The following is a 22,997-nucleotide window of genomic DNA, read 5'->3' on the forward strand; positions in this document are numbered from 1 at the left end:
GAGAAGTGTATCCCAGGTGACATACAGGAAGATAGACCCTGGGGGGAGGGACTGGCTCCTGGCAAGTAGTTGAGCAGCCAAGCACAAAACTGGAACTTTTAGAAGTATTCTCCACTGAGGGACATCACTCCAGAGGCTAAGTGGGGGTGGGGGGGTGGAGCCCTCATGGGGACCGTGTGGTCTCAGGACCCACAGGGTCACAGAAAGACCAGACCTGAGTGCGGAAGAGCTCCCAGGTACTGGAGCAGGGAAGCCAGCTGCAAAGAGGGAGCCAAGGAGAGGCTCTCAGCTCAGGGTTACCTTAAACCATGATCCAAGGCCCAGCAGGGCCACGGCTTTTCAAGCAGGGTCCCCATAAATGGCAGATATGGGGAGACCCCCTCCTTCCTCCTCCGGGAGGAATGGTGGTGTGGGAGCGCATTGCAGGAACCTGTTGGGTTTGGACACTGCAAATGGGTTCGTGTGCCAGAGATAGAAATGCTTGGTTACAAGCCAGGTGAGCATGCAGTGTGGCTGGAGATCAGGGAGATGGGAGGGATTGACTGCTTTTCTCTGATGGCACACTGAGGAGTGGGGACCTGATCTCTTAGCTCCTCCAGGGCCAGAGATTGGGAAGCTGCAGTTTTCATTCCCATCCTCCACACCTGTAGGGAAAGCATTCAGGGAACAATAGCTCCCTAGAGCAAACCCGAGCAGATTACTTAGCCTGGCCCCTGGCAAGGGCAGTGCAATTCTGCCTCAGGCAAAGACATCTGTGAATCACTGCAACAGCCCCCCCCCCCCAGAAGATCAACAAGAACATTCAGCCAAGACCAAGTTCACCAATGAGAACGGCAAAACTTCAGAACTACAGGAATATAGCATATAGAATTCATGACTTTTTTTCCATGACTCTTTAGTCTTTCAAAGTTAAGTTGTTTAAATTTTATTTTTTTCTTATTCTATTTTTAAAATTTCTCTTCTTTCCTATTTTAACATTTTTAAACTATTTTATCTTATCAATATCTTTTAAAAAATCTTTTAAAATTTACATTGTTATGTTCATATTCTATCCTTTCATTGTATTTAACCTTATTTTTTGTATACACATAGGTATTTTTTCTTTAAATTTTTGGGATACAGTTTCTTCTAACAGTTCAAAATATACTCTAAATCTAGCACAGGCTTTATTCCAATCTCCAGCCTGATCACATTTTTTCCTCTTTCTTTTTTTCAACCAACTTTTCTTTTTTCAACCAACATATCAATTCCTTTTTAATTTTCTTTTAATTTTCATCTTTACAGTCATATTCCATCCCTCTACTGTGTTTACTCTTATTTTTGTATATACACGAGTTTTTCTTTCTTTAAAATTTTGGGAGACAGTTTCTTCTAACAGACCAAAATATATCCCAAATCAAGTGTGAAAATAAATTTTAGACCCTAAGACACCTCCAGAGTTAAAGTGAGGGGGTGGAGAACAATTTACCATGCTAATGGACATCAAAAGAAAGCTGAAGTGGCAATCCTTATATTAGATAAGTTAGATTTGAAGCCAAAGGTTATAATAAGAGATGAGGAAGGACATTATATCATACTTAAAGGGTGTAGGGTGTGTCCAACAAGAAGATCTAACTATTTTAAATATCTATGCCCCTAACATGGGAGCAGCCAATTATATAAACCAATTAATAACAAAATCAAAGAAACACTTCAACAATAATACAGTAATAGGAGGGGAATTTAACACCCCCCTCACTGAAATGGACAGATCATCCAAGCAAAAGATCAACAAGGAAATAAAGGCCTTAAATGACACACTGGACCAGATGGACATCACAGATATATTCAGAACATTCCATCCCAAAGCAACAGAATACACATTCTTCTCTAGTGCAAATGGAACATTCTTCAGAATAGATCACATCCTGGATCACAAATCAGGTCTCAGCCTGTATCAAAAGATTGGGATCATTCCCTGCATATTTTCATACCACAATGCTTTGAAACTATAAATCAACCTCAGGAGGAAAGTTGGAAAGAACTTAAAAACATGGAGGCTATAGAGCATCCTACTAAAGAAAGAATGGGTCAACCAAGAAATTAAAGAATTGAAAAAATTCATGGAAACAATTGAAAATGTAAAAAAACTGTTCAAAACTGTGGGACACAGAAAAGACAGTCTTGAGAGGAAAGTATATAGTGATACAAGCCTTTCTCAAGAAACAAGAAAGGCTCAAACACACACCCTAACCCTACACCCAAAGGAGCTGGAGAAGGAACAGCAAAGAAAACCTAAACCCAGCAAGAGAAAAATAACAAAGATCAGAGCAGAAATCTCTGAAATCAATGAAATAGAAACCAAAAGAAGAGTAGGACAGAATAACAAAACTAGGAGCTGGTTCCTTGAAAGAATTAATAAGATTGATAAATCCCTGGCTAGACTTATCAAAAAGAAAAGAGAAAACCCAAATTAATTAAATCATGAATGAAAGAGGAGAGATCCTAACCAGCACCAAAGAAATACAAACAATTACAAGAACATATTATGAGCAACTCTATTATTACTCAACATATTATGAGCAAATTTGACAATCTGGAAGAAATGGATGCATTCCTGGGGACATATAAACTACCAAAACTGAACCAGGAAGAAATAGAAAACCTGAACATATCCATAACCAGTAAGGAGTTGAAACAGTCATCAAAAATCTCCCAACAAACAAGAGCCCAGGGCCAGATGGCTTCTCAGGGGAATTCTACCAAACATTTAAAGAAGAATTAATTCCTATTCTCCTGAAACTGTTTCAAAAAATAGAAATGGGCAAAGAAATCCCAAAAAACAAAAAACAAACAAACAAACAAAAAAAATAGAAATGGAAGGAAAACATCCAAACTCATTTTATGAAGCCAGCATTACCTTGATCCTAAAACAGGCAAAGACCCCATCAAAAAGGAGAATTACAGACCAATATCCTTGATGAACATGGATGAAAAATCCTCACCAAAATACTAGCTAAATTGGATCCAACAGTATCTTAAAAGGATTATTCATCACAACCAAGTGGGATTTATTCCTGAGCTGCAAGGTTGGTTCAACATCCACAAATCAATCAATGTGATACAATACATGAATAAAAGAAAGAACAAGAACCATATAATACCCTCAATAGATGCTGGAAACACATTTGACAAAGTAAAGCATTCTTTCTTGATCAAAACTCTTCACAGTGTAGGGATAGAGGGCACATTCCTCAATATCATCAAAGCCATCTATGAAAAACCCACCACAAATATCATTCTCAATGGGGAAAATCTCAGAGTTTTTCCCCTAAGGTCAGGAACATGGCAAGGATGTCTACTATCACCACTGTTATTCAACATAGTACTAGAAGTCCTAGCCTTAGCAATCAGACCACAAAAAGAAATAAAAGGCATCTGAATTGGCAAAGAGGAAGTGAAACTCCCACTCTTTGCAGATGATATGATACTTTTTGTGGAAAACCCAAAAGACTCCACTCTAAAACTGCTAAAACTTGCATAGGAATTCAGTAAAGTGTCAGGATATAAAATAAATGCACATAAATCAGTTGCATTTTTATACACCAACAGCAAGACAGAGGAAAAAAAAATTCAAGAGTCAATCCCATTTACAATGCACCCAAACCATAAGATACCTAGGAATAAACCTAACCAAAGAGGCAAAGAATCTACTCAGAAAACTATAGGGTACTCATGAAAGAAATGGAGGAAGATACAAAGAAATGGAAAAGCATTCCATGCTCATGGCTTGGAAGAACAAATATTGTGAAAATGTCTATGCTACCTAAAGGAATCTACACATTTAATGCAACCCCTATCAAAATACCATCAATTTTTCCCAAGGAAATGGAACAAATAATCCTAAAATTTATATGGAACCAGAAAAGACCTGGAATATCCAGAAGAATGTTGAAAAAGAAAACCAATGTTGGTGGCATCACAATTCCAAACTTCAAGGTCTATTACAAAGCTGTGATCAAAGTAAACTGGGTGAAATCAGAGGGGGAGGCAAACCATGGGAGACTGTGGACTCTGAGAAACAAGCTGAGGGTTTTGGAGGGGAAACGGGTGGGCAGATGGGTGGGTATTGAGGGCACATATTGCATGGAGCACTGGGTGCGGTGCGTAAGCAATGAATCTTGGAACGCTGAAAAAATAAAATTAAATTAAAAAAAAATGAAAACAAAGCTGTAATCATCAAGATAGTATGGTACAGGTACAAAAACAGACACATAGATCAATGGAACAGAATAGAGAGCCCAGAAATTGACCCTCAACTCTATGGCCAACTAATCTTTGACAAAGCAGGAAAGAATATCCAATGGATAAAAGACAGTCTCTTCGGGGCGCCTGGGTGGCTCAGTGGTTTAGGCCACTGCCTTCGGCTCAGGTCATGATCTCAGGGTCCTGGGATCGAGTCCCGCATCGGGCTCTCTGCTCGGCAGGGAGCCTGCTTCCCTCTCTCTCTCTCTCTCTGCCTGCCTCTCTGCCTACTTGTGATCTCTCTCTGTCAAATAAATAAATAAAATTAAAAAAAAAAAAGTCTCTTCAACAAATGGTGTTGGGAAAATTGGACAGTCACATGCAGAAGGATGAAATTGAAGTATTTCATTATACCACACACAAAAATAGACTCAAGATGGATGAAAGACCTCAATATGAGACAGGAATCCATCAAAATCCTTAAGGACAACACAGCCAGCAATCTCTTCGACCTCAGCTGCAGCAACTTCTTCCTAGAAAGATCAACAAAGGCAAGGGAACCAAGGGTAAAAATGAACTATTGGGACTTCATCAAGATCAAAACCTTTTGCACAGCAAAGGAAAGAGTAAACAAAACCAAAAGACAACCAACAGAATGGGAGAAGATATTTGCAAATGACATATCAAATAAAAGGCTATTATCCAAAAATCTATAAAGAACTTATCAAACCCAACACCTAAAGAACAAATAATCCAATCAAGAAATGGACAGAAGACATGAACAGACATTTCTGCAAAGAAGACATACAAATGGCCAACAGACATATAAAAAAGTGCTTAATATCACTTGGCATCAGGGAAATACAAATCAAAACCATAATGAGATACCACCTCACACCAGTTAAAATGGCTAAAATTAACAAGTCAGGAATGACAGATGCTGGCAAGGATGCGGGGAAAGGGAAACCCTTCTACACTGTTGGTGGGAATGCAAGCTGGTGCAGCCACTCTGGTAAACAGCATGGAGTTTCCTCAAAAAGTTGAAAATAGAGCTACCCTAAACCCAGCAATTGCACTACTGGGTATTTACCCTAAAGATACAAATGTAGTGATCTGAAGGGGCATGTGCACCTGAATGTTTATAGCAGCAATGTCCACAATAGCCAAAGTATGGAAAGAACTTAGATGTCCATCAACAGATAAAAAAGATGTGTTGTGTGTGTGTGTGTGTGTGTGTGTGTATTATGTGTGTATAGAATGGAATACTATGCAGCCATCAAAAACCGAAATCTTGACATTTGCAATGATATGGATGGAACTACACCATGTGGATGGAACTAGAGGCTATCATGCTAAATGAATAAGTCAATCAGAGAAAGACAAGTATCATATGATCTCTCTGATATGAGGAATTTGAGAGACAAGGTGGGGTTCGTGGAGGGTAGGGAGGGAAAAAATGAAACAAAATGGGACTGGGGAGAGAGACAAACCATAAAAGGCCCTTAATCTCAGGAAACAAACTGAGGGTCCCTGGGGGGTGGGGGGAGGAGGGATGGGGTGGCTGGGTTATGGACATTGGGGAGGGTATGTGCTATGGTGAGAGCTGTGAATCGTGTAAGACTGATGATTCACAGACCTGTACCACTGAAGCAAGTAGTACAATATATGTTAATAAAAAATAATTAATTAATTAATTAAAAATGTAAAAAAGAAAGAAAAACATAGTACAAGACTACAAAGTAAAGTATAAATCACTCGCAGGAAATGGCCATCAAGCACTACAGAATATTTCTGTACACAGTGTTAATGCAGGTTATAAACAATTCACCAGTTCAATAAGATGATTCCTACAAAGGCTTTCACTAACCATGGCTGGGTTTCTTGGCTTCCATTTTACTCAAGTACAATGAATGTCCTCCCAAGGCAATGTGATCTATCTCTTCTTTGATTTCTTCTCTACTTCATTCCCCATTGTTCACAAACTCCCCCAAACTATGGCAACCATGTAGGCCTCCTTGCTCTTATAAAAGTCTGAAGGCAGGCTCCTGCCCTTCAGGTCTTGGCACTTGATCCTCTGTCTGGTTGCTCTTCCCTTGGGTATCAATATGGTACATTCCTTACCTCCTTCAGGTCTTTGCTCAAAGGTTTCTTTCCAATAAAACTTTCCTGGACCAATTTTTTAAAAATTGTGCATTGCCTCCTACACTACTTTTTAATCCTTATTCTCTGCTTTATTTTTCTCTATAACACTGTCACTTTTTATATACTATATACTTATTTTACTTATTATCTAGTGCTCTGCTCCCCATCTGAATGAGGGCAAGGATATATGCTTGCTCTGTTCTTTGCTGTAGCCTAAGTACCTGAAAAATGACTGGCATTTGGTTAGAGTATTTGCATTTGGCCAAACTTATTAGTCAAATTAAGCAATTAAGAGTAAAAAAAGTTGGAATTTTTCAAGTTAAATTTTAGGCATAAAGGAGATAGGAGTTTTTCTCTAAAAGCTTCATATGGGGGCGTCTGGGTGGCTCAGTTAATTAAGCATGGCCCATATGCTCAAGTCATGATCCCAGTGTCCTGGGATCAAGCCCCACTTCAGGCTCTCTGTTCAGTCTCCCTCTGCCCCTCCCTCCATTCTCTCTTCTGCTCTCTCTTCCTCTCTCTCAAAAACATAAAATAAAATAAAATAAGATAAATGCTTCATATGGCTATAAAGAGATGAAGTTATAATGTGTATTAATAACTTGGTTACTCTGACTTCTGGTTCCTAGTCTTTTAGAATACAATGAATATTTTCAATATAAAAATATTATCATCCTATCTCATAATAGTAGATGGTGTTTTCATTTTCAATGATTGAGAAGAAAATCCATGATAAATACGTATGTTGAATTCCATAAATTTTAATGGACTTAAAAAGTTTGAGGGACACCTGGGTGGCTCAGTGGGTTAAGCCGCTGCCTTCAGTTCAGGTCATGATCCCAGAGTCCTGGGATCGAGTCCCGCATTGAGCTTCTTGTCCAGCAGGGAGCCTGCGTCTCTCTCTGTCTCTGCCTGCCACTCTGCCTGCTTGTGCTCTCTCTCTGACAAATAAATAAAAAAAATCTTTAAAAAAAAAGTTTGAAAAAATCCCAGTGTTCTATATATGTAGAAAACAATGGTATATATGTATGGAAAACAAGTATTCCTTCACTCTTCAGATATCTTATGTGAATGGATTCCTAGATACCTCAAAATAACTAGGTTATGCTGACTCTAAGACCTCCTTGTTGGAATAAAGCAGAGAATTCTAATTTTTTAAAAATCAGCGACTACTATCATTTCAGGCAATTATTCACGGCTGTTTGAAGAACACTTCTATGAAAAGGATTGTGCCACCACTATACCCGAACTAGTATTTCCTTCCACTCGTATCATTTAAGCTCACATTTTTGCCTCAATTACTGTCTCCTACTGAGGAATTTCATTTTCCCAGTATGCTTTATAGATCATAGGTCAGAAAATTGTGGGAGAAGTTGAAAACAAATATAAATGCATTTTTCTATGGAAGCAAACAAGTAAACAACGTGATCATTTTGCAGCCAAAACACAAAATTTGAAGTTGAAAGAAAAGATTGTTCTTTTAACTCCTAAAGAAGACATAGACATTTTTTTCTCTATTTATTTATTTTAACCAAATAAAACAAATACTGTGACATAAATTAGCATGGTGTTTAATGTTAGTATAGCATTTTACAAAAAGGAACCTCAGAGGTTTTCCAACAGGGAAAGCCTGTTGGAGTAATGGCATAGTACTATTACATTGTAATGTCTCCTATTTGCTCATCATTTTTTTAAAGTATCCCTTTTAGGCTGAAAGTTCCCAGAAGTGAGCCCCAGCCAAGGACAATTCAGGAAGAAGAAAGTTAAATTGTGTTCATTTACACTTTTATGGGGAAAGCAGCCATATAACCATTACCATACCTCTTACCTTCATGGGCTCATTATAATTTGACTTATAAGAAACACATTTCTATGTGGCTATTTCTTAATGATTATAGTTTTGTTCAAACACGGTGCCACATAACAAGGAACTGAAAAAAATTTCCAGAAATGATTTTAATTTTTATTTGGAACATTCCAATAGAATAACATCAAGAAATATAAAATGTGAATAAATTGAACTCTATTCCTTTAGGTTCTGTGTTGCGTGAGCTTTCACCTTCCTTCTGAATGGAGAAGCTATAATAGTCAAAGGAAAAAACAGCCAAAGCACCCAGATGACTAGAAGTTAGTTTTCCTCCTGGGGATGGTGGCTTTTAGGAAGAAGAAAAATGTATATAAATTTATAACAATGAAACATAAAGCTAGAAACGTGTCTTCCAACTACAAAACAACAACAACAAACAAACAAAACAAAACTTGGAAAAGCCCCTTTGTTCTTTAATTATTACAAAATAACAGATCTCTAGGGTCTCTGAAAGACAGTGGGGATTTGGTGGTATTTATACCTAGAAAAACAGAAAACGGAGGTAGAAGACAGGCTATTCTAATTATAGTTATACTTGCATTTATAGCTATTCTATTTTTCATTTTCCTCATACAGATCAGAAGCTTTAAATAACCCCAAAGAGGCTAAGTAACTAGAACTTTAGCAAATGACTTCCGTAAATTTAGAGACTGTATAATAGTATTTTCATTCAATCTTAGGGGACACTAATGAGAATCTGTAAATGCTCTTTGTTGAATAAACAAAAACTTGCAGATTTCCAGTTTGCAGGTTACAGATGCAGATGTGATACTGTGTTTCTAGAGAGTTTTAGTCTTTTCTTTCTTAAGGTCTCCAAAACCCTGAAACTACTGCTTAGATTTATCTGTAGTCATGAAGAATGTCTACCTGCTTCAGGGAAAGCTGCTAGTAAGTCCTGATTTCGTTTTCTGAAGTAGTTCTTTACCTAAGTATGTACCCAAATCACCTGAGGGTGTTTGTTAGTATGTAGCTAATATGTAGCTTCTTGGACTGGATCCTAGCAGTCCTTCTCTCCCCCTTTTTTTCTTTTTTCCTTTTTCCCGGGGAGCGGGGAGTGTCTGGAGCAGAGTATAGGAATCTGCACTTTTAATACACATCCCTATGGATCTGACACAGGGGAAATCATACACCAAGAAACGCTGTCCTAATGTTTCAAAGGGATTCAAAATTATTTTCTAGATACAAATATTATTTTCTCTTTTGAAAGATAATGGGCGTCAAAGAATAGCCAAAGGTTATGAACTCAAGTCTGTTACAGAATCAGGAAATCTCTCTACCCTCCTTTTGGAAATTAGTCTTCAACTTCACCGTGACAGCTTCTGGTGTGTTATTTAAATTAATCCTGGTATTGTTATTAAACTTTCCAGATGGTTCTGTTTATCTACCCAAGTAGAAGGTGTGTTCCTAGGAGGCGAGAACTATGCATACATATATAAATATATTTTTTAAACATTATCTAGCACTCCTAATAAATATTTATTAGGCCCTCAATAAACATTTTAATTTTAATTCAAATGAAACCTAAGTCCCTTTAAAAATCTGCTTTAACTTCTGAGACCTGAACTTCTCTCATGAATACTTCTTCAAACCCTGTTGTTCTATTATCCCCTTGCATAGTAGAAAATGGAGACCACACCTAATATTCCTTAGAAATTGGCAACTGTGCACTCGGGCTCCCTGTTATTTAGCCACAAGGAAAAGGCAGAGCCACAGTAATAGCTTTGACTGATTACTTGGCAAGGGAAGCCAAGCCCTTGGGGTGTTCCAGACTCTCTTTGGCCTATAAACCTGTTTAAAAACCTGTTTCTCAGAATTTAAGGCTTAGCTCAATTGGGGTCAGTATTATAGTAATGTCAATAATTCTGCTCTCAGCTTTCAGGCAGACCAGTACAATTCATCATCAACTTCATTTTCATGGAAAGGCAACTTTTGGGAAAATAGCTCTAACTTAAGTTATTTTATTTTGATTTTTCTTTCCCTTAAGAAATAGTTGTGCCAATATTACTTAGCTTGGATTTCGTGCTCTCTAAACCTTAGCACCTTCCAGGGCTCGAAATTATTCCCTAAAATTGGAATAGTGCTGAATACACAAGATTTGGGACATCCACCAAGGCAATAACTCAAGGCTTTCAGAAAAAGATCAAATAAGTCATTGGGTCTGAAAGTCATTTTCAGTAACTGAGACATCATGATGTTTCAGAATCACCTCTTCCTTTAGCTGCTTTTAGTGTACTAGGCAACACTGTCAAGAGGAATATTCTGGCAGGGTCCATTTCTTTCTCTTAGAAGTCAAAAGCCTTAATGATAATAAAGCAGTGTTCACCCCCACTGAACAGACAGCTCCATTTTTAATCAACTGTTAGGAGCATGTGCCAAAGTAAGTTAGTTACATCTGCTCCTGGTAGGGAACTCCATTCCAGAGGTTGTAGTTGGAATGATGGCCAAAGGTGCTAGTTGTGCACCTGTTGTGAGGTTTCTCTCTTTTATTTCTAGAAATTGAAAAAGGAGAACGGCTCAGGATAGACATTTCTTGGATCAGATCTTGCCACTACACTAAGGTAGGAAACATCCATTCAGACCCAGGATAACATCATTTTTTCTCCATAGGAAAACAATTATCTGTATATTTAGATGTTGCTCTCAATACAGGAATTTATTAAGGTGGATACAGCTTTCAACTTTAAAGTTTCTCTGAACTGATTTCTAACACTGAGCTAAGCTGCTAATAGTGGAGAAATAAGGAGTTGGAGCTACTTGTCACCTACCATCTTTAAGAGTTACCGGGCATGTTAAATTCCTTGTGGGCAGTATCTAATTCTTATTTATTTTTGTATGTGGAGTGCCCAGAACGATGCTTGGTGTAGCTGAAGCACTAAATAAATGCTTGGGATCATATGACTTAAGTATGTGCTTTTCCATGATACCAAAAATGGGTAAAGAACTGCAGCAACTTATGATCAATAAAAAGCGATAAAGTGAGCTTTTAAAAATTCTATGGGCCCTGTTTAAATCCACTTTCAGTCTCGATGCTAGCCTGGAAAGACATTTTCCAGAGTCCAGGAGTCCCCGTGTCTGTGGGGGTTTGGGGGTTTTAGTTAACGCAGTCAGCCGTGATCCAGAAACAGATGGCCCTCCTTCTGAATTGTCAGCATGTATAGGAAAAAGCTTTGTGTATACAGGGTTTGGTAGCCTCCAAGTTCCAGACATCCGCTGGCAAGTTTTGGTACATATCTCCTATGGCTAAGGTCAGGGGAGGGAGAGATACTGCAGTCTCACTTAATCTCCTGATTTCACTTTAATTCAGCTACCACTCTCTTGGGCAGCATTAGGACCCCAATTTTTGTCTCCCTACAATAGAGTCTATAAGGCGGGAATGTGCTAGACACTCAGACTGGTTGGCATGCTTCGATTTAGATATCACAGCTCTCTCTGGTTTAATCTTTGACAATGAATAATCCTTAGAAATGAAAGACCATAGTGGAACCACTAGGTAAGAAATGAAGTAGGGCAGAAATTTTGGCTTTAAGCTTCATGTGGTAGAACATGATATACACAGTAAGATGCCAATTTCTTTTAAAAGAATCAACCCAAACCCATGTCCAAATTAATGCATATAAATAAAATCAGAAAAAAAATGCCAGCTGTGGTTATTAATAGATGGTCAAGCAAAGAGTTAATACATGGAGTAACAAGGGTTTTTATCTTATTTGTGCTTCCTTATATTTTTCAGATTTTTATAGTGAATAATTTCTTCCAGATTAAAAAAAAATTATATTATGTAGCACCAAGACTTTAGGGATGAGGAAGGAAGTCATGATTAATTCTTCTGAAATTAACTAACAGGGTCTGACCTGTCCTCACCAATCTCCCCTCTTTCCCCACAGTGAATCTAGGGGAAGGGGAGAGCCATGCAGAGAGTCATGGGACCTTCACTAACTTTATTTTTCTACATGTCCCAATGCTGTCTCCTGTGGGGACAGGCAGGTAGCAACAGCTTTAAGAATGGCTTTTTTTTTCCACATTTCATTTTTTGATATTGCATTTTTCTCTCTCTACAGAGCCCCAAATCATCCCTGATGTTATTTTTAGTCATGCTCAGAGGGGGGGAGGAAAAAGTCAATCAGGGTTTCTGGCATGTCAGCTTTTCATAAAGGGAACACAAAGTAGAGGTCCCAGCAAGCTTCATCAAATGTAGGATTTATGTGGGAACTTTCATCTACATCCAGTTAAAATGTTCCCTGCTAGGCATGGAAATCATCGTTTGAAAAAGCCTTACTTTAAGGACTGGATACAGTGGCTCAAATGTTGCTTCAGCTCTTCTTCCTTTTCATAGGATTCCAGTATGCTGTGTGCCTCATCATGGTGGTAGCAGTAGATTTTATAAATCTCTTCCAGTGGTCCTTTAATCTGCAAGAATACTTCTCCTGATAAATGCAAGACAAAGGCAAAATGACATCAAGTCAGACCAAATGGACACTCTACGTATTTATTCTTGGGCAATGTGATCAGTATTAGCAAGTTGGATACGTTCCATTTTATCCCTAGGTTTCTCAGAAGGGGTAGACAACTTCCCTTCCCTTCCCTTCCCTTTTCTTCCCTTCCCTTCCCTTCCCTTCCCTTCTCTCTCCTCCCCTTCCCTCCAGTCCCCTCTGTCCCTTTCTCCTCCCCTTTTCTTTCTCTTTCCCTTTCCTTTCCTCCTTCCTTCCTTCTTTCCATCTTTTCTCCCTCATTCTTCCCTTCCTTCCTTTCTTTTATAAAATGAAGGATAAAGAACTTAATGGAAACAGTCAGTGAAAGAAAGCTGGTTTTCCCAGAGGTGATTTATGCACCTGGCTGGTATGCAGGATTCTGGTTAAAAGCAACACCTTAGAATCAGCCTGGGTGGGTTTGGATCAGGCTGTGCTACATACTTGGACAGGTTATGACTTGGACAAGTTATTTTTACTCTCTGAATCTGTTTCCTCACCTATAACATGGGATAATAATAGATTCAATTTCAGAGGGTCATTACAAAAATGAAAGGGGTAGTGTGTGTATAATACATACACAGTAAATGCTCAAAATGGAGCAGTTATTGTTAATTTGTTAGAGGTATGGAAAGTGAAATCTCAGGGTCTAGGTAAATTATTTTTTGCTATTTATTGCACGAACGTTTTCTACGATTCTCTTAAAGGCAAGCAATGGAGTTTAGGGAAATAAAATATTTCCTTCTATGTTATAATAGAAAGAATTGGCCATTATTTCTGTTAAAACTCAGTTGGATGGGGCCCCTGGATGGCGCACTTGGTTAGGTGTCTGACTCTTGGTTTCAGTGCAGATCGTGATCTCAGGGTTGTGGGATTGAGCCCTGTGTGGGACTCTGTGCTCGGTGCTGAGTCTGCTTGAGATACTCTCTCCCTCTGCCCCTTCCCCCTCCCACTCTCTCTTTCTCTCTAAAATAAATAAATAGATCTTAAAAAAAAAACCCAAAACTTCAGTTGGATAATACTATAAACCAGAGTTATGACTGTATCTTCTTAAAGCAACTTGGGCTAATTGTATTCAGGCATTTAAGGAATCCTTCTTGATATTATAATAAAATTGCATCTGTAACTAATGACTCAAGTAGATATTGAACAATAGCTAGATTTAATTGCCCACTCCATCACTTGAAAATCTATATTAAGCATCTACAACACACCCCAGCACTATGTTAAGATGATTTGGGAGACATAGAAAAAATATGTGATGGGGTCTGCTCTCTAAAACACTGCATATTTGGGATTGACAATGATTTTGGACGGAACTGATTGGGAGTTACACGGACATACCAACATGCACCTATTATAGCAACAACAATCTGTCATTCTTCCTACAGAAATAGAATGTCTTTTGTACTTTCAGTGTGCTTTGCCCACATTAACCATTTAATTCCCTACACATATGAGGAGATAAGAGGTTATTTATCCCTATTAAATAAGGAAGGACAAATATGAATTTGAAACAAATAAATGATTTTCCCATAGTCCTGTCCAGTGGAGGCTAAGCCAGGATTAGAGGCTGTATTCCCTTCAATTTTACTTAGGTGTTGTTAGCTCTCCACACGTCAGAGCTTTGCTGGACAGACACGTACAAACTGAAGCAGTTAGAAAATACACTGAACTCAGAATCAAAAATCACTGTCGTCTAGGATTTGGGGGCAACTGAGTAGATTCTCATCACTCCTGAGGATGAATTTGGGAATTAAGTGGAATGTAGATGTAAAATACTTGTAACAAACTCTCTGCTCAATAATCATCACTTGTCTCTTAATGTTACCCTTCTCTCTCTACAGTTAAAACACTAGTACTTCTAAAGTATTACGTTCTGTTCTAATCTATATACAACCTGTAAGAGACTTTTCTTCCCTTCCCATTATTTGGGATATTCCTGTGATCCTAGTAGACTACACGTATGTGTGCATGTGTGTGTGTGCTGTTTGTTTTTTAATAGTACTTTTCTTTGCACTTGTAAGGAAACAGTGTCTGTGAGCATCTTTGGAACTGAAGGGATGAGGGATTTTTGTTTTGTTCCTGGGATTTTAGTGAACTGCTCTTTCTACCAGTGTAATTCTTGCAGATCTGGTCTTCAAGACAGGAACACAAATAATAAGGAACAGAGAAGTTACAAGAAGAGGAAATAAAATAAGATAGTAACTAAATTTAAAGTTGGCAGGAGATGAGGCGAGCCTCCTAGGAACAGAGCCAGGGGGCAAATGAGAATGAGGGCTAGGGGAGGGTATCACCCCTGGAAGTGGGAGCAAGTGGCAGGCCTAGAGGAAGCTCAGCAGCAAGTTAAGAAGAGAGGATCTGGAGACACACAGCCCAACCCAGGTTGGGATTGTAAATATATGTGTTTCAGGACAAAGCAGTTTAGAGTCGAGACAAAGAAAGGAAGAGGTAAGGATGACCTCATAAATCTGCAGTCAGATCAAGTCAGAAAGTCAAAAAACAAGGGACAAAGACATTTATTTTACACACAAAGAAACCATTAATTGTAAATTCACACACACACACACACACACACACACACACACACACACACACATTTTAACAGAAATGGCATAGTTTGGAAGAATTTATAGTTCTCTCCTTAACAGCAGAGTCAAAATTTTTACTCTTTTCCAAGTAAAATTCTGCCGGGGCTCTAATAACAATTACTGAAGTTAAAAGATATTTAAGCACTCTAATTGAAAGTCATTTATTCACCCAAAGGCCAGCACAACACTGGCAGGCAGAATATTTGATTCCCCTTCCAGCCCTGCCGATGTATTCTGCTTCATAATAATGCAGATAAAGCGATGTATCTCGCAGCAAAAAAGTGATTCTGTTTCCACGGTAACATAACTCTGGGCTGCGTTTCCTTAGTGGTGAAGGACAACTGCTCTGTCTAATGGATGTGGGTTTGAAGGGATGATTAGGAATGAAGGAAGGACTGAGCCAAGACCAGTGAAGGTAATTTCACTTCTGGCTGCCTGTCACAAAAGCACCAGAACACTGTAAAATAAATATAATTATCGCGTGCTTTAAAAAAAAAAAAATTCTACAATTCAAGAATTTCTGCATTAGCTTTCCCCAAAAACAATCACCATGCAGAAGAGGGGAAAAATGCCCCTTTTCCCTCTTAGTTATCTCCTCGACAAACTCCCTAAAATATTGAACATGTTCTTATGTCCTGGTATCGTTACTCAGGTGTTGCAAATTGTTCTCTTCATTAATCTAAATCTATTTATGTTTCTCTTCTTGGACCACCTCTTCTTTACGTCTAGACCCTCATGTCCATTGCCAAGATGTGCTGTACCAAACAATATGGCCTTTCTATTATTCTGACCCCGCTTAAAAATGAATTTCCCCTGCAGGGCAGTAACCCAGGGTATGAACAGTGATATTCAAGAGATCTTTGTATCCTAGACTTTGTTTAGGAAAATGGCATAAAACGGAATTAAACAGTTACTTCATCATTGTTTCACAACAATTTAATGAGGTACTATTACTTACCAAGCACATTGGTAAGTACTGCAGATACAAAGAACCAACACTTCCCTCAGGAAGTTATGAAGGCCAGTAAGAGTAAACTATTTATTTACCAGTACGGTAAGTACTTTGTATAAAACATGGAGGGTCAGGGGCACCTGGGTGGCTCAGTGGGTTAAAACCTCTGCCTTCTGCTCAGGTCATGATCCCAGGTTCCTGTGATCCAGCCCCGCATCGGCTCTCTGCTCAGCAGGGAGCCTGCTTCCTCCTCCTTCTCTGCCTATTTGTGATCTCTGTCTGTCAAATAAATAAATAAAATCTATTAAAAAAAACAAAAACAAAAACATGGAGGGTCATTTGTTCTGCTCTTGCGTACTTGTTAACAATTTCTGTAACAGCCTGCCCTTGATACAGGAGCTCTGAGTGAACACAAGCACCAAGACACACTGAGGGAGTGGTCTAGGGAGTGGTCTAGTATGGCTGGACAGTGCCATGTCTGTGGTAAAGTTCCAGAAGAGGCTGTATTTGTAAGCAAGAGTCAAATCATGAAGGACTTTGCATGTCATTAGGAGCTGGGACTGTAGCTTGCAGGTAATGGAGAAGCAGTAATAATTGATTTTAAGGAGCACACTAACATGATTAGATTGTATTCTAGAAGATTACAGTGGTAATTAACCCTATGAAAGATGGAACTTGAGGGAGGAGTTAGTGAGACTAGAAGAGAGAATCCAATTAAAGAGCTTCTGTGTAATACCAGAAATAAATAGTGAGGGCTGACATGGAAGTTCTAGCACTTAAGAGAGAGTACGCTAAAATCAATGGAATGTTTTCAAATCCTGGTTTTACCATTCACTCCTGTGACATTTGAGAGAGTTACTTGACTTCTCTGTTCTTTAATTTCTTGATCTGTAAGGTGGAACAATAATAGTAGGGCTGTTTGAAGATTAAGTGAATTAAAATGTATAACACATCAGTAGCTGGCCTGTGCAAATGCCCAGTGGATGTTAGCTAGAACCAGTGGAAACAAAAGCAGGGAGGATGGAGAAGAGGGCAAGAAAATGGACATCAATATATGTGAGATGAGGAGGATTCCAATTATATCCCTGGATTCTGGTTTCAGTAAGAATGTAGATATACAATGATAAGATACAGAGAGTTTATGTGGAAAGATGATGAGTTTAATTTTAGATGTACTGAGTTGAGTCACCCCAAATATATTTAGGTGGAGATATCCTTTATGGAATTGGATATGTGAGTCTGGAATTCAGGAAAAAAAGTTCTGGAAAAGTGGTGTGGGTACGTAAAACTGAGGACACAGAAGCCATGACTTTGATAAGATCATGCAAGACAGTCTACAGAGTGATAACAGGGCTTGAGAACCAGGTGCTGGGGAACACTAACATTGAGGGGAGCCTCGAGGGAAAAGAGTCTGCCCAGAGCTTGACAAGACAGTCAGAGAAAAGGGAGGAAAACTAGGATTGGTGTTAGCCAAGCCAAAGGCAAAATAGTGAGAAATATGGCAAATAAGTCTGTGGATAACAGAGCTTGCCATTGTCCCCCAGTATCAGCATTCCCCTTGAAGCAATACCATTTTTGCCTGCAGCAAAAGAAAAACTTCATTTCCTAGCCTCTCTTGCAATAGGGGTGGCCATGTAACTAAAGTCTGCAGAAAATTGTCCTGTGTTAATATGCGGGAACTTTAAGAGGCAAATAGCTCATCATTTACCCCTTCTTCTCCATATTTTCCTTTGTTCTTCTGGACATTACCTTGTCCATGAAGACAAAGCTAAGTGTGAGCTGGAAGAAGCTTGCATCCCAGAGGACTTTGCAGAGCAGAGCTGCCATATAGACCTAAAATACATGCCTTTAGACCATTACACAAGAGAGAAATAGACTTCTCTTATTTAGACTCGTCACGTTTTGTTTTGTTTACTGTTTCTACTGGCTGAACTTAATTCTAATCAACACACTGTTTCTTCTCCTTCCATAAAAAAATGTTTTGGGAGAAATCATGACAGTTCAAGTGACCCTCTTTACTCTCTAAAAAATCTAACTATCTAACTCAAAAATCAGATGAAAATGTTACTTAAATTGTTACTGATTAAGAGTGTTACGGACTGGATGTTTATTTCCCTTTAAAATCTGAATGTTGAAGCCCTAACCTCCAGTGTGATAGTATTTGGAGGTGGGACTTTGGGGAGATAATTGGGTTTAGATTAGATGATGAGTGTGGAGCTGCCCCGATGGGTTAGTGTCCTGTGTCAACAGGAAGAGACATCAGAGCTTTCCCTGTCCACCATGAACAAGGCAATGGATTAATCAGCAAAATGCCAGATCATGGATACATTTCCTTCCTCCCTTTCCTAGTACCCTTCTGTTCTCCAGGACAGGGTAGAGCAAGGACGGGAAGCGAGAAGAAAGAGATGGGGGGAAGAGTAAACGCTGCTTACAGAAATCACCACTATTGACCTTTAGTCTCATTTAGTGCCTGCCCAACCTGGGAGTAAGCCTGACAATGGAGGATACCATAGCGACCCTGGTTAGGGTTACCGAATTCCTACCAAACACAGGAGCCAGGTGGTGCAGGCAACCATGGGAGAGAAACAAGTAAACCCCCGAGCATGAATTTCATGAAGACATTTGGGAAAAAAAAACAAAACAAAACAAAAAACAAAAACCCTTTTCACAGAAAAGAGTAGAATGGAAAATTTTTTAAAAGCATTTTTTAAAAAAGATTTTATTTATTTATTTGACAGACAGAGATCACAAGTAGGCAGAGAGGCAGTCAGAGAGAGGAGGAAGCAGGCTTCCCGCTGAGCAGAGAGCCCGATGCGGGGCTCGATCCCAGGACCCTGGGATCATGACTTGAGCCGAAGGCAGAGGCTTCAACCCACTGAGTCACCCAGGCGCCCCTAGAATGGAAAATTTTTGTGAGTTCTTAAGAAAAATGAGACTTCAAAGTTGTTTCATGTCTGTGGCAGTGGCTTTGGGTAATAACTCTACATTCCCTGAGGCTCCTATTTTTCTTCTGGTATCAGGAATATTTCAGTAAAAAATTCTCAGAAGCTCTAGAGTAAGATAAGTTCAGAAAAAATGGATTTGACGATGAGATTTGACAATTCTGAGGTCTCTGGTGACATGGTAACAGCAATTTCAGAGGCGTAGTGTGAGGTGAGATAGAGAGGTGAGGAAGTGGAACCAGTAAGGCTAGCTAAGCTGTGAAGGGAAAAAAGAGAAAGGAGGGGAGCTTCTGTGTGGTGTGCGATCCTGTCCCAGGGCCATTGCTATGTCCAGTGGCAGGAGAACAATGTAATCATTGCAATGGGGTCTATTAAAGGAGAGGCCTTTCTACCGCCGAGGCAGCACCACCCAACTCCTCTGGGGTTGGGGTCTGCAGGGCAGGACTAACTGGGGAGCATCAGTGGGCATGGAGGAAGAGTTAGGGTCTCCTTCTGACTATATTTCCACCATTAGTGATGGGATTTGGGGCCAATCAGGCTCTTGCAGTGAAGTGGTTGGATTGGATGTTCTTTAAGTATTGCTCCAATGCTCACATTCTAGAATACCACTGTTTATTTTGGTGATAACTCATGGTCTCTTCCCTAGCCTTTTTGACTTCCTGGATATTTAACTCTAGGTGGGGATTTTTTGGACCAAGTGGCACATTAGAAAAACACTAGCTCTCTGAAAGTTGAAAGCTCAAAGGTTTCTGGGCCTGGATTAGGAAGAAGTACAATAACTTTTCCCTCCTCGAGGTGGGTAGCACCAATGACCCCATTCCTAGACCAACCAACCCACGATTCTTGATTTCTCTCACCTTAGTATATACCTCTCTCAAGGGTGTGAGCCGCGGCTACAGCTAGTGGCTCTAGACCAAGTGCCAGTCTCTAAGTTAATATAAGACCAACCACAGGCAGATGTGGTGACAACCACAACACCACGATCACCACGATCCTTCCGTGTGACAGTTAGTAGGGTCCCGGACACGACTCACTACCTCCAACATTCATTCCACTCACTCAGTGCTGCTGAGGACAATGTCCTAAGTGCTGGCGAAACGTCAGTAATGAAACAGGGGCGCCTGGGTGGCTCAGTGGGTTAAAGCCTCTGCCTTCGGCTCAGGTCATGATCTCAGGGTCCTGGGATCGAGCCCCACGTCGGGCTCTCTGCTCCGCAGGGAGCCTGCTTCCTCCTCTCTCTCTGCCTGTCTCTCTGCCTAGTTGTGATTTCTCTCTGTCAAATTAATAAAATATTAAAAAAAAAAGAAACATCAGTAATGAAACAGATAAGAATTCCTCTCCTCCTGGAGTTTATGTTCTGGGAGTGTTCTTCAAGTCTTGTTCTCTTGGAGGACTTGCTCTTCCCATTTGAAATGTGAAATTCCCAATTTGAAATTCCCATTTCGATTCCCGTTGAACAGATGAATGTGGCATCCATTCCTAGCTGCTTATCCATTCTTCTTTGTTCCAAACTAACGAACGTTAGAGCGGCAACGCACCCACTTAAAAATACTGACTTTCTCCAATCTCTGGTAGTCAGGGTGCCCAAGGATGTGTGCTAGTGTGTGTTTGTGTGTGAGGTGCAGTAATGTGTGTGTGAAATGAAATCATGAGATACAGGTTGAAGGCACTGGAAAGGGCTTCTATTCTCCCAAATGAAAAAAAAAAAAAAAAAGCCTCAGGGGGAGGTGGGAGGTGGCTTGCTTTACTGCCTGAAGGAAGCCATGCTTGGCAGTGGAGCAGCCATTGTGAGACCAGGAGGCCACACACCACGCGTCACCGTATGTTAAGTACTAGGAAGGAAAAGGCTGTGAGGAGCCAACCCCAGCTGCCCCAGTTCTGAGCTACTGAATTATGGATTTCTTGTTCTGTGAGGAAAAAGGCCCTTTTTCGGTTAATTGCTCTTGGTGAGGTTTCTGTCCTAGGGGAGCAAGTACAGTCCTCAGTGATCTGAGTGACTCGGCATTGGCTGCTGAACTCGCGGTGACAGCCGGAATGAAAGCCCAGATTTGTCTCCCACCAAAGGCCATGTTCTCTCTGGGCTACTGTGCACCCTTAAGGGTTGCAAGGTTTGCACCCCTGAAAATGCACTTCTCACTTTCACTCCCTGGCTATGGGGAAAGTGTTCAGGGTCTCATGGAACTCTTAACGTTTGTAAGATTTAGGACTTCATTTCTACGTGTATTCTGTACAATACCTGATTTTTCACGGCTCCGTTCAGGTCTGCCTGCACAGCTAAGCGCTGACTTCTGTGAGCCGGTCCCACAGCACAGCATCCTGGAGCTTCCCATTCTCCTCAGAGAGCAGAACTGTAGACCTTGTTACTAATCCACCCTAGCTTTATTTTTACGGCAAGAAATAAGTCCTTGTAGCCCTGCGACCTTGTTTGACTGCACTCGGGAGACTGGAAGCCCAACCCACATTGTATCCTGCTGTTCCCTGCCTCTGGTTGATTTGTCCTCTCCTGTATGAATTTGGGTATACTTGACCCCCACCCCCCTCAAGAAAACCTTTTTTTTTTCCCTGTCACATTCTCTGAAGCTGATAGCTTTTCTATTACTGTTAACATTTCAAATAAAATGCCCTGACCTTCCAGCTGCTGCATCTGAGTCTTGCCCCTACTGACCTCACACATTCCAGGACGCAGGTCTGGAGTACACCCAACCTGTCCCCACTGGCCAGAATTAGCTAGGTTGAACCTATCTGTGTCCTGAGTACAACACACACACACACACACACGCACACACATACACACAGATGCACGCACGCACACTCTTTAGAAAAATTATTCAGGTGAGCTACTTGGCAGCATCTTCCACTTGGCAACAGGACATGAATTATCAGTGACTAAAGCCCTTCTCACAAAATCACTGCTAAAGGCACAGATTCCTGCTTCAGGGACATACAAGAGACACTGCTTTAGGAGAACAAAGTACTGCCGTAGAACAACAGTGCATCACCACTACACCTTCAAAGAACAGAAAGCTCTAAATTGTCTTTCTCTCAAAGGATAAACTCGCCCTCAGGAAAAGGCAAACGAGAAATTGCAGTTCCTTTACCACAAGCTTTTCAGCTCTGGTTCTCAGTACCGTGTGCAGGAGCTAAGCACCTAAGGTAGACCCAAACCTAGTCATAACTTCGTCTTTTTTTCTTTTCTTTCCTTTTGTGTTCCTTTCTTTTTTGAATATTTGAAACATTACAGCATTGTTGCAAATGTAGATAAGAGATTATAAGCTCCCTTTGGGGTATCTGTCTATGTGACAGACCACCTCAAAACTTAGTACCTTGAAACAACTGTTTTGATTTTCCCTCACAATTCTGTGAGTTGGCTGGAATCAGCCATGTGGTTCTTCTGCTCCATTTGATGCCTGCAGGGGCTGCAGTCAGCCCAGGACTGAACAGATTGGATGGTCCAAGATGGCTCATTCACAAAGCCGGTGCGTTGGCAGGGACAGCAGGAAGGCTGGCCTCAGCTGGGATGCTGGGACAGCTGGGCCACTTTCTTACATAGTATCAGGTCTAACCTCCTTCCATCTGACCGCTCCATGTGATATTTCCAGCAGGGTAGCTGGACTTCATAAATCCAAGTTCCTCAAATTGCTAAGGTAGAAACTGCTAGGCTTATAAAGGCTGAGGCCCCTAGGCTCTGATACAGCATCACTTCCACTGCATTGTAGGAGTCACTGAGTCTCAGGACCAGTCCAGAGTCAATATGGCAATAGACTGCACAGCAGGGTGAATACCAGGGGGCGTGGTCTGTTGATGGCCATCTTT

General features: G+C 40.3%; 1 protein-coding gene across 3 annotated transcripts in view; it reads right to left on the bottom strand.

Annotated features, from left to right (window-relative positions):
* The window catches only part of ARHGEF38 (Rho guanine nucleotide exchange factor 38), a 142,738-nt gene that overhangs the window by 44,863 nt on the left and 74,878 nt on the right, over positions 1 to 22,997 (bottom strand). For all 3 annotated transcript variants that reach the window (XR_006816824.1, XR_006816825.1, XM_045994778.1), the window contains exon 4: positions 12,510 to 12,657. Coding sequence is in view for 1 of the 3 variants with exons in the window: in XM_045994778.1 (XP_045850734.1) it covers positions 12,510 to 12,657 (148 nt within the window). In the remaining 2 variants the exon portion in view is untranslated. The remainder of the gene's footprint in view (positions 1 to 12,509; positions 12,658 to 22,997) is intronic.

Source organism: Meles meles, chromosome 2 (genome assembly GCF_922984935.1).
Source record: "Meles meles chromosome 2, mMelMel3.1 paternal haplotype, whole genome shotgun sequence".
Taxonomy (NCBI): domain Eukaryota; kingdom Metazoa; phylum Chordata; class Mammalia; order Carnivora; family Mustelidae; genus Meles; species Meles meles.